At 35.8% G+C, this 14,991-nt stretch overlaps 1 protein-coding gene across 1 annotated transcript in view; it reads right to left on the reverse strand.

The window, feature by feature from the left end:
• TBC1D5 (TBC1 domain family member 5) overlaps nucleotides 1-14,991 on the reverse strand; it is a 239,581-nt gene that overhangs the window by 41,190 nt on the left and 183,400 nt on the right. Inside the window, exons 16-17 of the mRNA XM_053465963.1 lie at nucleotides 1,930-2,015; nucleotides 1,532-1,821 (exon numbers count right to left, since the gene is read on the reverse strand). Of these exons, the coding sequence (XP_053321938.1) occupies nucleotides 1,532-1,821; nucleotides 1,930-2,015 (376 nt within the window). The remainder of the gene's footprint in view (nucleotides 1-1,531; nucleotides 1,822-1,929; nucleotides 2,016-14,991) is intronic.

Consider the following 14,991-nt stretch of genomic DNA (forward strand, 5'->3'; position numbering starts at 1 on the left):
CATTTTGATAAGGGAGGGCTCCAGATAGCTGGAGCTTGGATGTTTCCATGTATAAGTATTTTAGGTAAAAGAATTAAGGAGAAGCACTACTGTCTATTTTAGCTTTTAATGCTGTAGGTTAACAATTTGGAATATTTTTGCCCACATTACAATTGATCATACAATTGGTATTTTGGTAAAGCAAGACTCCAATGCAACAAATAACATCTGCTGCAATTTGAAGATGAAACAAACACAATTCTGATTTGATACAAATGAATAGATCTAACCAGTTTTAAGGACAGATCTTTCGCTCACTACAGTATTCATTATGAAAGGCCATCCTTAGCAAGCTTCTGTTGCAAGAAGAGCTTGGTCAAATTAATCAACCTTAGCAAACTCATCAATTCTCAATTCTCTGGATGTGTATGTGTATTTGACCCTGTCTACTCCAGAGCCTCTTTGTGATGTTATGACACGTGTCAATGGCCATCTCTCCAACTTAGATTAGTACAGTTCCACTTGTTTCCACAATTCCCAGGGCACTGCTACTTTAATAAAACCTTCAAAATGGCCACGAGAGAAACGTTTGTGGTTATTGGCAAGTTTCCATAATGTAATAATTTTTGTTATATTATATGGTTATTTGTTTTTTTTTAATTCCCATACACATGCTTTGCTGAGTGACAATATTATCAGTAGATGGTTTATCCATTCAATCCATTCAAATTCCAGAGAACATGGCATGTTCTACTTTAGCGACAACAGCCAGGACACATGATAATGTATTGTTTTTCCTTTTGGCTAAAATACTATATGGTATAGATGAAAATCAGATAATAGTCACTATATTATTTTTGGTAGTATCATCTTCAAACAACATGTTGAATAAGGCAGTGATCCAACATGGAAACAAAGAATTGAGTTATTCAAATAAAAATAGTAGTTTCATTAATGAATATGATAGCTTAGAGGTCCCTTTAAATTTATGTGGTGACCTCCTTGCAAAACAAATGCATTGCCAACCCCTCAGCTATTTTCTGTGCAGATGTGACAGCTGAACACATCTCCTTGCATGTGATATACTTATTGTCCGTCACTTCCAGCGCAGAGAATGCTGAGGGCAGAGTACTAAAGAGACCCATGTGTGCATGCGTGGAAAGTGTTCCCACTAAATTCAATGGAAGCACTTTCATGACACTGATTGGCTGCGTCAAACAGTCAATCAGTAACAAGCATCTTTGGACCACAGGAGGTGGGTGGGAGGCTCAAGTTTTTCTCTAAGGTAAGTCATTTTGTTTTTAACTTTCAACAAAGCATATGAAAGCACTTACATAGGGGCTTCGTTGGACACCAGAGTGTCCCTATAAGCAAATGTCATTAGCAAGAAATTATATTTAGTCCTTTAATAATAACTTAAAGAATATTACACTTAATGTACTAATTTCCATTTAAAAATGAAATTATAGTATTTCAATGGCCTACTGTATACTCTTTGGTTGATATATTCAGGCATGACTTATAGTAAATAAATATGGTAATGTAATGATACCTTTACTCAGCTGCACCGGCATACTCTCAGACTTCATCATCCGCTGGGTTTGTTGCATCTGCTGAGTCTGTGGCAAGTGGTGTGGACTGGGCTGTATCATTGATTGGCTGGCTGCTGCAGATGGAAATCCAATATTGTTGCTATTAGCGCTTCTACTGATGATTGGCTGTGATGTCATAGGATTCATTGCACTTCCAGTAGTGATAGATGGGCCAATCAGTTTCCGTCCAAAATTAATCAAACTGCTGGATACTTTATTTATGTTCAGAGGAGCAGTCTTTGTGGTGGCACTACAGAATAAATAGAACAATGTAAATGTCTGACATTTGCAGAAACTAAATGACAAAAAAAACCTAATTTTGCTTCTGGATATTACAAAAAAGATCCATAGCACTAACCGTGATCTGTTCATCAGGTCAAGTCCCCGTGCTCTGTAGTAGTCTAAGTTTTGTTGAAACTGATAGCTCACTGGTCTTGGGTTTTTCTGTAACAAAAAAGACAAAGAAAATTGTTTCTGCCATTATGTATTGAGAGCTTACTGTGATAAAAAAAAAATAACCTTTTACATTACGGGAAGAACAAGCATACATTTTAATCTTGAATTCAAGTTGATGGTTGCCTAAGTCCATCACTTCAACATGAAAAGGAAGTTCCACAGATTAACTATACGTATTACTATAAATAATCTAATACCTAGAGTTAGGAGGTATAAGGATCACAGCTGTAACTGAAGAGCTAACCCTGGCTGTAATCGTTCTTGGATCCGATTATGGGTTTTCTATGTGGTCTCCTTTCTTGAATGACAAGATGCATTACACATGGATATGGGTAGTACAAATCAATGAAAAGGTCCAGAGGGCACACAATACTGTTTTTTTCACGTTAAAAGAAAAGTACAAGTAGAGAGGGTTGCTCAAATCAAACTGTGAAACAATAACTATATTAATTTTAAGGAAGCTAGAAGATTTCAAGTGTATTTAATGCAAAGCCTAATTACACAAGGGTTAATGTTACGATGGTACATGTGCCAAACATGTTAGTTGAACTGCTTATTAGTAAATACGAATGTAGCATGCAATCTTTATGTTTTCCCAAAAAGTCAATCAAGTCCCATATGTCTTACATAAACAGGGGGTCCAAACGGCTGGTCCCTTTGTAGAGAATTTTGGTCTCCCCTAGGGAGGCGGGAAACACAGCAGTGTCACATAAGGTAAAGGTAAGGGGTGAGGGAGGGAGTAAGGGAGGACGTGGGTGAGGGAGGGAGTAAGGGAGGACGTGGGTGAGGGAGGGAGTAAGGGAGGACGTGGGTGAGGGAGGGAGTAAGGGAGGAGGTGAGTGAGTGAGAGAGTAAGTGAGTACACAGTACGAATGTGTGTATTATATATGTTTGTTTGTATGCATGCATGTATACAGTCAGACTGTATGTAATAAGGCTGTGTTAAAATAAATATATGTGTGTGAGCATGAATGTGTATGTGTTAGAGTGTATGTTAGTGTGGGTATGTGTGTGTAAGTGTTTATGTGTGTTAGTGAGTGTGCGTGAGTAACGGGGCGGCAAGGGGCCGATGGTGCCACTTGGCTTTACTTGTCCCCTGAATCAGGAGGTGCCTGCCTTCCTCTACACAGAAACATTCAATATTCAGACAAAGCAGAACATTAGGACACTACCTTGATGCATAACCCCTTGATGACAAAGCCCGTACATGTACGGGCTCAAAATGCATTGTTTTCAATGGGTTTAGGGACGGCCCATTGTCCTTAAGGGGATAATCAGTCTCACTAGCTTTATAATCTCTGCTTTGTGGTAAATGTAAAAGTATATCTGGTATTAATGTATTACACCATGGAAATGGATACCACTCTATTAGTTTGGAAGATTCTTTGAAGTTGGTGATACCTTATTTGTAGGGTTAAACTCATACTCAAGTGTGATTCTTGTTTTTAAAGTGATCCTCTCATCCCTACATCTTTTCCCAATGAAGCAAATCAATCAATGAAGATCTGTATATTGTGCTTGAGAAAACTCCAGCAAATAATGCAACTGTCTTGTATGCTATTAAGTGATTATGTACACAAATGAACTGCAAGATTAAAAATGTGCTCTCTGACTTTACTTACAAAGTAGTCATTTACAAGCCTGCTGCGTAAGAAAAGTCTTTGTGCATGGTTGCATGAATGTGTTGAGAACCAACATTCTAAATAAAACAGGGGGTTCGAAGCAGCTTCTTGAAGAGCTCAGTTGTTATAGCTTGATTGGCCTTAAACCCAATGTCAAACACGTTTATACTTTTCTTATCAATGCTATAGTTTAGGTACTCTTCAAACAGATGCTGCCGCCACCAAAACAACACCGTGATACCACCTTAGTAGAATGTAAGTCCCACAAAGGCAGAGACTTCTATTTTAATTAAATATCTGCCTGGAGAATTTCAAAGAAGAAAACAGAATTCAAGAAGAGTTGAAGACAGCTTTACCTTAATACCTACAAGAAATGTAGCATTTAAAAACCACTACAATTCAAAGAATGGCATATCACAGAATGTATTCATCTTCCAGAGCCAACATGTTACTTCCTTTGAGTTATGAATTGCACAGCAAGTTAAACTTTAATAAAGAAGAACCTTTTAAGACATCAATCACACATTCATTTTGAAGATCTACATATAATTAAGCAAACCTGAGAACTCCAGAGTAAATAATAGCATTATTGACTGATTACAGATTAGAATGCATCTGATAATATGGCAAGTGCAGAAACAATCAATGGCCACTAGATGACAGACAAACTCTTTACTTGCAGCTAATCCACAATTTAAAAAATCCAACAGTATTTAAGGGATTCTGTTTACAGATTGAAATTGAATAAAAACATTAGCAAATTCAGAAATTTGGCAAATCCAGCACATTTGTTTAAACTGTGCAGTTTGCAAAGAATTACCATGTTTTTTTTATCAAGTTAAAAGAAAGAAAGTTGCAGAAGTTTCCAAAGCAATTATTTGCCTGCATGTGTTTGCTCAAAAGGTTTGATCAGCTATGGGTTCCATTGGGTTAAAAAAAAAACAACCCAAAAACTAAACATTTGATTTACAAAAAAAGGGATGGTTGGGAGATTATAAAAACACAATGAATAAACACTATATTCTACGATACTTAACAAGGTTAAAGTTAACCTGTGTCATACTAAATGTCACGATTTAGAAAACCAACCACAAATATTCGGTTGGATGTGTTTTAACCCACTGGTTTGGGAAGATATATTAGAATAGAAAACAGTTTCATGGATTTGCAAAATAAAGCTTACTGTAAACATTTATTTGAATTGCGTTAGCTATTATACATTAGTACATCAGACTGATTATGCTAGGAAGAATTGTATGGAAATGGGTCATTTCCTTGGTAGATTATGTGATTATGTGATGTACCCTCACACATTGCTCGCAATTAAAGTTGTTCATTTGGTTATATTTTTTCAGTCTTGTATCTATATCTCAGGATTATTAAAACAATTGAAGGTGGTGAATACTAGACATACTAAACTTGAAGCTGTCAGCTGTCTGGGCGACTTCCCTGTTCTTGGTTTGTGATGAAATTATCTATGGCATCACTGGTGTTCCATTCATGATCATATCAGACACAGTCTCGTGGACAGGCAGAAATATACTTCACATCTGTCCCCAAAAGGAACCTGGTATGACTCTGTGAAAAAGCACCCGTGGGACTAAAATTATTTGATTATTTTGGAAATGATTATTGCATTATTTTTAATAATCCTTGAAGCCATGTTTTGTGGATCTATGACCTTGGAGAACTCCCATGGAAACAGAAAAGTCAATTGCATGGTGGTGGGATTTAGAGTGGAGAATGATAAGAAAATTATTCATAAAATGTGTGGATTGAACACTCCTCTCATTGTGGGATTACAGTAGTAAATAGTGAAATAATAAACAATACCAAACTAGTGGAATGTAAAAATTATAAATATTGACATTACATACAGTCCAATAACCTTTCTGTACGGTTTAGCATAATTAAAAGGAAGGGTGGATTTTCCAGAACACAAGACATCTGCCAGCCATAAGGTCAACTTGTTCCTGTTCTATTAATTTAATCTAGAATAGCCAACTCATTATTTACAGCAAATAATAATCTAATATTCTGGTAATATTTTAATCCTCTACCACATATATCATAGTAGTGCAGTAAATGTAAATATAACAAGGGCACAATCAAATATAAATAGGAGACATGGGTGTGATGGCTTCCCCATACCTGCTTTTTACCATAAATACCTGTCTTTTGCTATGCCATACTGGCAATTTCTTGCATAAACTTGCACATGCTGATCTCAAACACATGTTAAGTGCTGCCCAGACTCGTCCTCTGAGTTTATACATCCCACAAATTGGCACTTTACATGTCCCTCTAAAAAATGGCCACTATACCAAGGTAGGTATAAGAAACTGTTCAGGGACTGCTACTTATCAGTGCTGTGGAAACCATCCTCATTCAGGGATGTAACTCCCATGAAGTAAGAGGGTCATCTGCCCCAGGGGCTGCAAATTGAGGGGTGCACATGAGTTGCCCAGAAGCTATGCCCCTGCTTGTGCTTCACCCCGATTCTGGAAGAATATGTGACATCAGCCTGTGATCTCTGACCTCACTCCCGGTGCCAAGTACCCTGTTTATGGCTCTCACAAATATTGGGATCGCAACTGGTAAAGAACAATTAGTCATCTCTGCCGTAACACTTGCTTCCCTTACAAAAAGGTTTAGCGCTTTTTCCTGTGGAGGATATTAATCTGCGTTATAACACAGCAAAGCAGTTTTTAATCAAGCTAAAATCAAGCAGTTTTTAATCAAGCTAAAAAGTAAAATATGTGTGTGTGTGTATATATATGTATACATATATATATATATATATATATATATATATATGTATACATATATACACACACACACATTACTACTGCATTATTTTGTCTCTGTAGTCAGTAATATGCGATTATTTATTAATATTTGGGAACCTTTGGCATACTTAGACCACTAAAAGCCCAAACACTGAATGAAGCCAATATGTTTTCTCACTCTATATTTAAATAATGAGCCACCTTAAAATGAAAACGTTGTTTGGCTCATCACATAAAACCTGGTATTTATCGAGAAAACGCATGCACTAGAAATATCCTGTCACAGGGGACCATTACCCTAGAAAAGTCTTCATTATAGCTCGCACAAAGTGCAGGTGGAGATGCTGGTACAAAGACAATTGTGGCATTGTTGACTTGACTTGTTACATTTCATATATTTCCACTGAAGGAGCTGGCATATTACCTGTAGGCAGCAGAATGTGAGCAAACAAAACAGTAGCCCGAAACTGAATGAAGAAAAGACGCTGGCTGGAAATAGCCTGGAACATTTCCAAGCCAAAGATATTTCCATACTATTAATAATAAACGGCCAGCTCTTAATGGAGGCAAAATTGTTGCCATCAATTTCCGCAAAGTGAAAAAAATACACAATATTGAGGTATTTTTAAACCACAAGGAATCTAACCTCTTTTACTTCTAACAAAATAAAGGCAGGATTAAGCTCCGTGTTATTGAAAACAATGAGGAGATAGATCATATGGTGCACATGTGTTTTCGAAGGATTGACAAGCAATTCAGGACGAGAAACACAGATCTGCCATCTAAGTACTTACATCCATTATTAGGAATAATGATCCAACCTGAATATATGAATAAGATGCAAGTATTACTTCGGCAGGGCAATTTACATTCCTGTGAGGTTTGCAGGTATTAAAATGAGCTGTTTACAGTACCGGTAGATTAAAAAGTGCACTTGAAATGCAATTTTGAAGGTATAATGGAAAATGTGAGAGCAAAACTGAAAATTTTATCTTGGAAATCTGAGACGTAAAGAAGAGAAAAAAAAAACAAAGGCCAGGCTTTATGTAGTGACAATGTGTGACAATTACAAGTTTGACATAGGATGCAGGAGAAAGGACGTAGAAATTGGGATTGCAGTATGGCTGCAACTGGGCCCCGAGAGCCAAGAGATCTAGTGGAATCTACTGAAACCACTTTTATGAGGGGGAGGAGGGATATTTATGTCACACAAACAGGAAATATTTACAAATCTTCTGAAAGAAAAAAAATGGCGGGAAGAGAAAGAGTGGCACCAAATATAAGGGGAAAACAAAATGTTCCGATCTGACAGGCACTAAACAACTACATTTATTTTTTTGAAAATAGGTATGGCTGTGTGAATGCTCTGAGAATATTTATCTATCCAAATAATTTTCCATGAATGCGGTAAACAAAAAGTTTATTTCGCAAGCTGAAATATTGGAACTGGATTTCCAAGATGTTGTATAAAAAAGCAGAAAGCATTAGGAATTAAATATGTTAAAGCACAAAAACCCCAAATGATGCATACATTAATATTCTAAACATAAAACATAAGCTAAGAGGTGTGCTGATTTATAACACGCAACAATGTACACCAGCTTCAGTTACACCCCAGTGCAACACCCCAAAAACATAACGCATAGAAGGAAAAGGTTGTTTTAGTTTTAAAGGCAAAGCTACAAATAACTTTCATGGAAAACAAATCTCAGCCTTATTTTATACAAAATTATTGTATCGCATATAGAGACACATTTTCGCTCACATGCCCATAAGCAGAACATCTGCTCCATTACACAGCTGAACAATATAAGAGGTCAGTGTTCTTTTCGCCTCCTTTTTTAGTTATTCTTGTCAGGTAACACTATCAAAAAAAACCAATACAGAAAATGGTGAATAAATTTCAACCTCAATTAAATGATCAGATTTGTAACATTTTTCAATAGTTCACCAGGAAAAAAGATTTCAATATTTTATTAAAATTCATTAAGTTCAGAGCTGCTAAGCTGTACGGAGTTAATGCTTGGACACATGACTCGAACTCTCTTCACACCTCACAGGTAGTGTCTATGTGAAGACACAAGTATTGTGACATCATTGCCTAGCCCTATGTTTTTGTAAAATCCATGTCTACTACCTTTCGCCACTTCCAGTGGCAATGTCCATATTTTGACATCATATCCAGACACCATCCATTCAGGAACACTTGACAGTGTGAAAGGGCCGGAGAGATCAGTACTGGATGAAACATGATTTCCTTATACCTTGTGTTCCAGGAAACTTAGAATGATAGAACTGAAAAAAGTAGCTTCCCACTGACCCCGGGTGCCACAACCTATCCCTCAGAACTTATGAAGTCCGCAATATTACCCCCCCCCACATACATAACTTAATTTTCTATCTCTCAACACCAAGATTGTCCTACCAGAACATTATAAAGAACAACGACTTCATAAAATGTATAGAGAAAAGTATTAAAATGTTACAGTTTTGGAGAAATAGTGAAAAGGGAAAAAAAATCTTCAGTAACAAGAAAAATCAACAGGACCTTCATGTTAAAACCTGGAAGACCATACAAAATTATCAGGCTTAGAAAGTCTTTGTAACATCGTCACTAAGAGTTAATATTTTCACTGTCCCACAGTGAGCTCTTTTCTAAAATCTAAGCATTTAAATCTAATTGTAAGCAACTTAAAGCTTCTGTGTTAAAATGTCTAATTCTCCCAGGTGTCTATATACTAAAGAATATATCAGAAAAACAAATCCCAGTGGAAGACACTAAACCAACTTGCACATTTTTGATGTCACAGTACCACCTTTGCTGCTTGAGAGACACAATCTTGCAGAAGAAAAGATGTTGCTCTAAAATTTGGCTTTTAGAAATGAAATTATTTACATTTAGAATCTAAAATATGGGAAACTGAGCATATCTTGAAAACCAGCATTCTTAGCTTACAGAATACGTTAGTGTCGTATCGCCAGGGGAAAAGCAAAAGTCATTAGAATACAGAATTACTCAGCTGTTTATAAGCAAAAATCTCTAGGGGAAATTCGCCGCCCCCAAAAGGAAATTCATATTAGGGTTACGCAAACATATGTTTGCAGGTGTTTTACGCAGAGACAGGTGGGCAAACCTCAACCACTAAAAGGGATTTTGTGAAACAGAACATAAGCTGTCTTATGCTAAATGTCTGCAAGTCATGAAGATTCATCGCAATAGTTAACACTATATGCAAAGTGAAACTGTCAGAAAATATTTGTCTCTCTGGTGCCAAGCAAACAGATTTTTACTTTCTGTTTTTGGATCATAAAAATCTGCAGTATTTTAAACCTGGAACAAACAACTGATATAGATGCAATTACCACAAAACTGTTAAGGATTAACTAAATTAGCCTTATTTAAACAAATATTTCTAAAAACAAAAAATAAAAGAGACAGCTTGTAGCCTTGCCTCTTTTGTGATGTTAGATCCATCTTAATTCTGCTAAAGCTGGTGATATTTCTAAATGAATATGCTAATTTATCCTCCGATTTTTCAGTTGTGTCAGATCGGAAGACCGTCAGTGTTCGACCACCTTGCGGTGTAACACCAGAACCATCGCTGATTATAGGGAAAAAAAAATATGAACACTTAGAAACATCCAAATAAACGCCATCGCACCCACATAATGCTCATATTTCGACAAAACATGCTTTTTAGAGGTAAATAGAGCTGATAGTGGGTTCACAGTTCTATCAGTAGTGGCCGACATGCTGCAAGCCTACTTTATAAATATTTTATATTCCTGGGAATATTTTATTAATATTCTATAAATATAATATTATACATTTTATAAAGATTGGCAAGCATGCGGCTAGTAAGTTTTTATCATTTGACGCTCAAATCCAAAGAGCACATTTGCAAAGTAATATAGATTCTTTAAAAGCTATATGGGGAATACTAATTACCTTTCATATATTTGTTTTTGTAACAAACAATAGCAATTACTACCTAAAAATGTGTTAATTCTGACAGCGCTACTAGATATGCCGAACTGAGATTTACCGATATATATACATTTTGTGAACAATAACATTCCATTGGTTACTGCTGAACTTTTCCATATATATTTATATATATATATATATATATATATATATATATATATATAGCCAATTATTTAAAGGTAATGTTCTTGGTTTTTTTTTTTTTAAGCAAATAAAGTAAACTTCCAACATTATTCTCCAGATATTTTCAGATATATTTTTCTATATTAGCACTTACAATTTAGCTGCATTTGATATGTCTGGTGGTGGTATGTGTGGTCTTATTTTATTTTAAAATGTAGTAATTATCTGTTCCATCTAAACTGATTATACATTTAACAGTTTATTTTATTCTGAGCCATGAAAACAAAATGTAAAAAAAAAATGTTTAGCTTCAGGTATAGCGTCTGTCCTTGGTTTTAGAACTCCAAGGCAAATCCACGGAATGCATGAATTTATTTCAGCTTATATGGTATTTAAAAATTAAGCTATACAATAAAAAGTGTATCTCACATTCTTCAGCACACACCAGCCTGGAAAATGAGAAACATATTTCAGTAAATAAAACATGACATGATGACTGATGGCCCACACTTATATATTCATGTATTTTTTAAGGCTTTTATATTCATCCATATGAAGACAAATTATTGTTAACACAAGGTTTTCTAGAACGAAAAGGACTGTGAATCTCCTTGTCAGTTTATCCTTATTTTAGAGCATTTGTGTTGGATTGAACCACCAGTGGGACCCTACTTCTGTATGAACACAAAACATGCTGACTCTCGGTAGCAAGTAATATTATATTATATCACATTATATATATATATATATATATATATATATATATATATATATATATATATATAGATACACACACACAAATAATTTAAATAGTGTATGGGGTATAAAAAACTCAAATAACAAAAGACAGAGTCAAACTTATACATAAGGTAAAGCGGGCTGTGATCTCAAGCTTGATTTAATTTCCTAATAACTGATCATGTGTGTGTGTCTACTACTCATAAACGGAACGCTGCAATGCACAGAGTTCCGATGCTGTGACATATAAAATGGGATTAGGTGCAATCATTCTAAAGAATCTAGGAAAGAATACAGATTAACACACATTTAAAAATCTTTCAGTGTTATGGACATTTTCCTTTGTTTTTAATATTGTTAGCATGGTAGCCGGCAGCCATATTAGGATGCCTGCTCCATGGTGTGATCTCTGCCTAAACACAGTTACATGAGTTTATATGAGGTTTGTCCAATTTTCTTTATGAAGAATAGAGAAAACACATTTCAAGTGAAATAGATGTGGGTAAGTTTCCCATTCCAAATCCCATGCTATCAATAGAAATCTAATGCTATTATTAATAATTATTGTTTTATATAGTCCCATTTTATTCTGCAACGCTGTACAATACTCGCCATATCCACATCGAAATGCTGCACTTCAACATTTTCTTTTCACTCTGCTCTACAAGCCCTTGATTACTGTTCACATAGGTGTTTCTGTCACAACCTTCTGCCTGCATCAGCGTCAATTATGATCAATGCTAATTTGTAGGAACATAATTATATATTGTGCTAGGATTTTGCACTGTATATTTTCTTATGTTTAGCCATACCATTTGAATAACCACAACTATCAGTGTCAATTTAAGAACTGAATAAAAGGCTATAGAGCAAGCTGGTTTGTAAAAAAAAAAATACATATATATTACTGCCTTTGTGGGTTTTTAAAAAAAAATATGTAAAGTTGGGGAGGTGAAAGAATGAGCTAATCACAGTACTATGTATAACATACTATAAAGTAATTAGAGCAGGCATGCTACATAGCAACTTTTTTCAGATACATTTAACACAGCAAGGGGACCTATATGTAGGGGAATGTTATTGCATTGCAGAAACAAGTGTTACAATATGGCTACGTAATATCACATAATTTTGCATCAGCTAACATGGCCACACACATATTTAGATTCTTAGTACAGCTTAGTACAGCATGTGTGTATTTTTTGCTCTGCCCATGATACCAAACAATGGTGATTAGAAACAGTTAATATATGTAAAAAATATATATATTTGTTACAATGATCAGCGCAAAGACAGATGGGCTGCAGATGCATTAGTTCACTAATTGCAGATCAGAAACACAGAAAATATTAAAATAATGTCACGTTAACTCTCTAAGAAAAAAAAATGAGCCACACTCTATCCTCTCTATTATACATCCAAGGTATGTTCACATGCTACTCATGGTTCATACACATGGTTCATAACTGGTTAAGTGTCCCTGTTTTGGAGGGACGGTCCCTCTTTGGGACTCAAATTTTTCAATAAATATTATTTATTTATTGATTTATATTACCATCATATTCCACAGCATTGCTCAATGGGGTATATCCATACCTGGGAACTTGGCTACCCGGGGCTCCCTTTGCAGGATGTGACCAGGACTACCCATGTCGGTGGACGTTCCTGCTGATGACGTAGGTGTTCATTCTTACGTCGCGGGACATAACCCCATTTACGGGGGATCCTGCTTCCACCCCCCAAAGGATTCAAGGGCCGACCCAGAGAATGGGAGAAGCGTCCCCAGGTATGGATATTTCTTCCCTGGGAGCTCAGAATGTTTGCTGGGTTTGACAATGTGTTCATAAAGAATAGAAAATATTTATTTTTTAAGTGTATAATTAAAATACATTATTTTTGGAAACTTCATAACTTAAGTGGATATTTATTGCACTACAAAGTCATCAAATAAAAAATATTGTAAAGCTCAGGCTGCTCATTTAACCAGGTCCCATAAACAAACATATTCCTCTTTGGCCATTTGTTCAAGGCGGGTACATATGCTAATAAGAATTCCAGATGAGGCTAAGAAATTAAGAAATATTAAACTGGTTCCTGAAATTAGTTTCTTCTTTAAATGCAATACCTTGCTTTTTGAACAATACCTTAAAAACACCCAGTTAAATTAATAACAACAATAATAATAAAAAGTTGAATGTGGGCCTGAACCAAGGAGGTGTCTGGCAAGATATGCAGTTCACTGGCGCATTTAGGTGTATGTTAACACAATGCCAAGGAGGAAAGACATCAGCAATGATCTTAGAGAAGCAATTCCATTTCCACAGGACCTGGGAACCTTGCAGTCATTGAGTGGACCGTGAATTCCTATGTATACTAAAGTATTCTAGAGTCAAATGTAAGGCCATCTGTCCAATAGCTAAAGCATGACTGACATTTTTGTCATGCAACAGGACAATGATCCCAAGTATACCAGCAAATCTACAACAGAATAGCTGCAAAAAAAGAGAATTAAGGAGTTGCAATGGCCCAGTCAAAGTCCAGGCCTCAACCCGGTTGAAATGCTGTGGCAGGACCATGAGTTGTGCATTGAAAAAATGCCCACAAACCTCAATGAACAGAAGCTACGTTGTAAAGAGAAGTGGGCTAAAATCCCTCCACAACGATGTGATAAACTAATAAAACACATTTCAAGAGTATCAGTCCTCATTTAATGACAAATCTAAACCTTAATCGTGCAAAGGTGGATAACGCAGTGCTTGCAATTCAACAACGTGTCGCAAATCAAATCAAATCATCAGGTGTAGGAACTTCAAGTTATTGCTGCTAAAGGTGGTTATACAAGCTATTGAATCATAAGGTGAGTTTTCACACACAGCTTCTCCATTTTGGTTTTTTTTTATTGAATAAATCATGACACGGTGTAATATATGTGTAATTGTTCATCTGAGGTTGTATTCACCTACTTTTTTAGATCTGCTAAGAAACAGATCATTGTTACGTCCTAATATGAAAAACCATATAACTCAAAGAGGGTTACTTTCTTTTTCACACGACTGTATATTAAAAAAACTGTGTATTATATCTAAATCTGGAGATGTTGTATTCGATTTATTGATATATAGTGATCTGGCAGATATGGTTTGTGCCTGGTTTTAAACACTTACAATCTTAAGACTCCTTGTAGGCTCACCATGCTATCTATTAAAATAAAGATAAAAATAAGTGGATGGGACACCGGTCTAGGACTAGCCCTGTGGATATCATCATATAACTGAAGTGATATACCGATTACATTTGTAGATGCTCCCCTTACACAAATCATATGAACCTTACAGCATATAACTCACCAGCTGTTGCTCAGTAGTAATTCTATTTTTTCAGGAGAAATAACATTTTAAAGCCATAGATTAGAGGAAATGATTTTTTGTCCCAACTGCTTTTAAAGGAATCCTATTCATAACTATAAATATATATCCTAAGGCTGGAAAGGTTTTAGCCACGTGGCAGTAATACTCACATAATCAGGCTACACAAACATATTACACTATGCAATTTTGAATAGGCAACGGTATCTACAAACCATATGTACAGCACAGCGTAAACGCAAGGCAGTTAGTTAAAGGGGTAAATTGCTCCCTGCTCATAAAATAGAGGAAAAAAACATGTGCTGACACATCTGTTCTCTTTGGGAAACCTTACTGGAA

This window comes from Spea bombifrons, chromosome 5 (assembly GCF_027358695.1).
Source record: "Spea bombifrons isolate aSpeBom1 chromosome 5, aSpeBom1.2.pri, whole genome shotgun sequence".
Lineage (NCBI taxonomy): Eukaryota > Metazoa > Chordata > Amphibia > Anura > Pelobatidae > Spea > Spea bombifrons.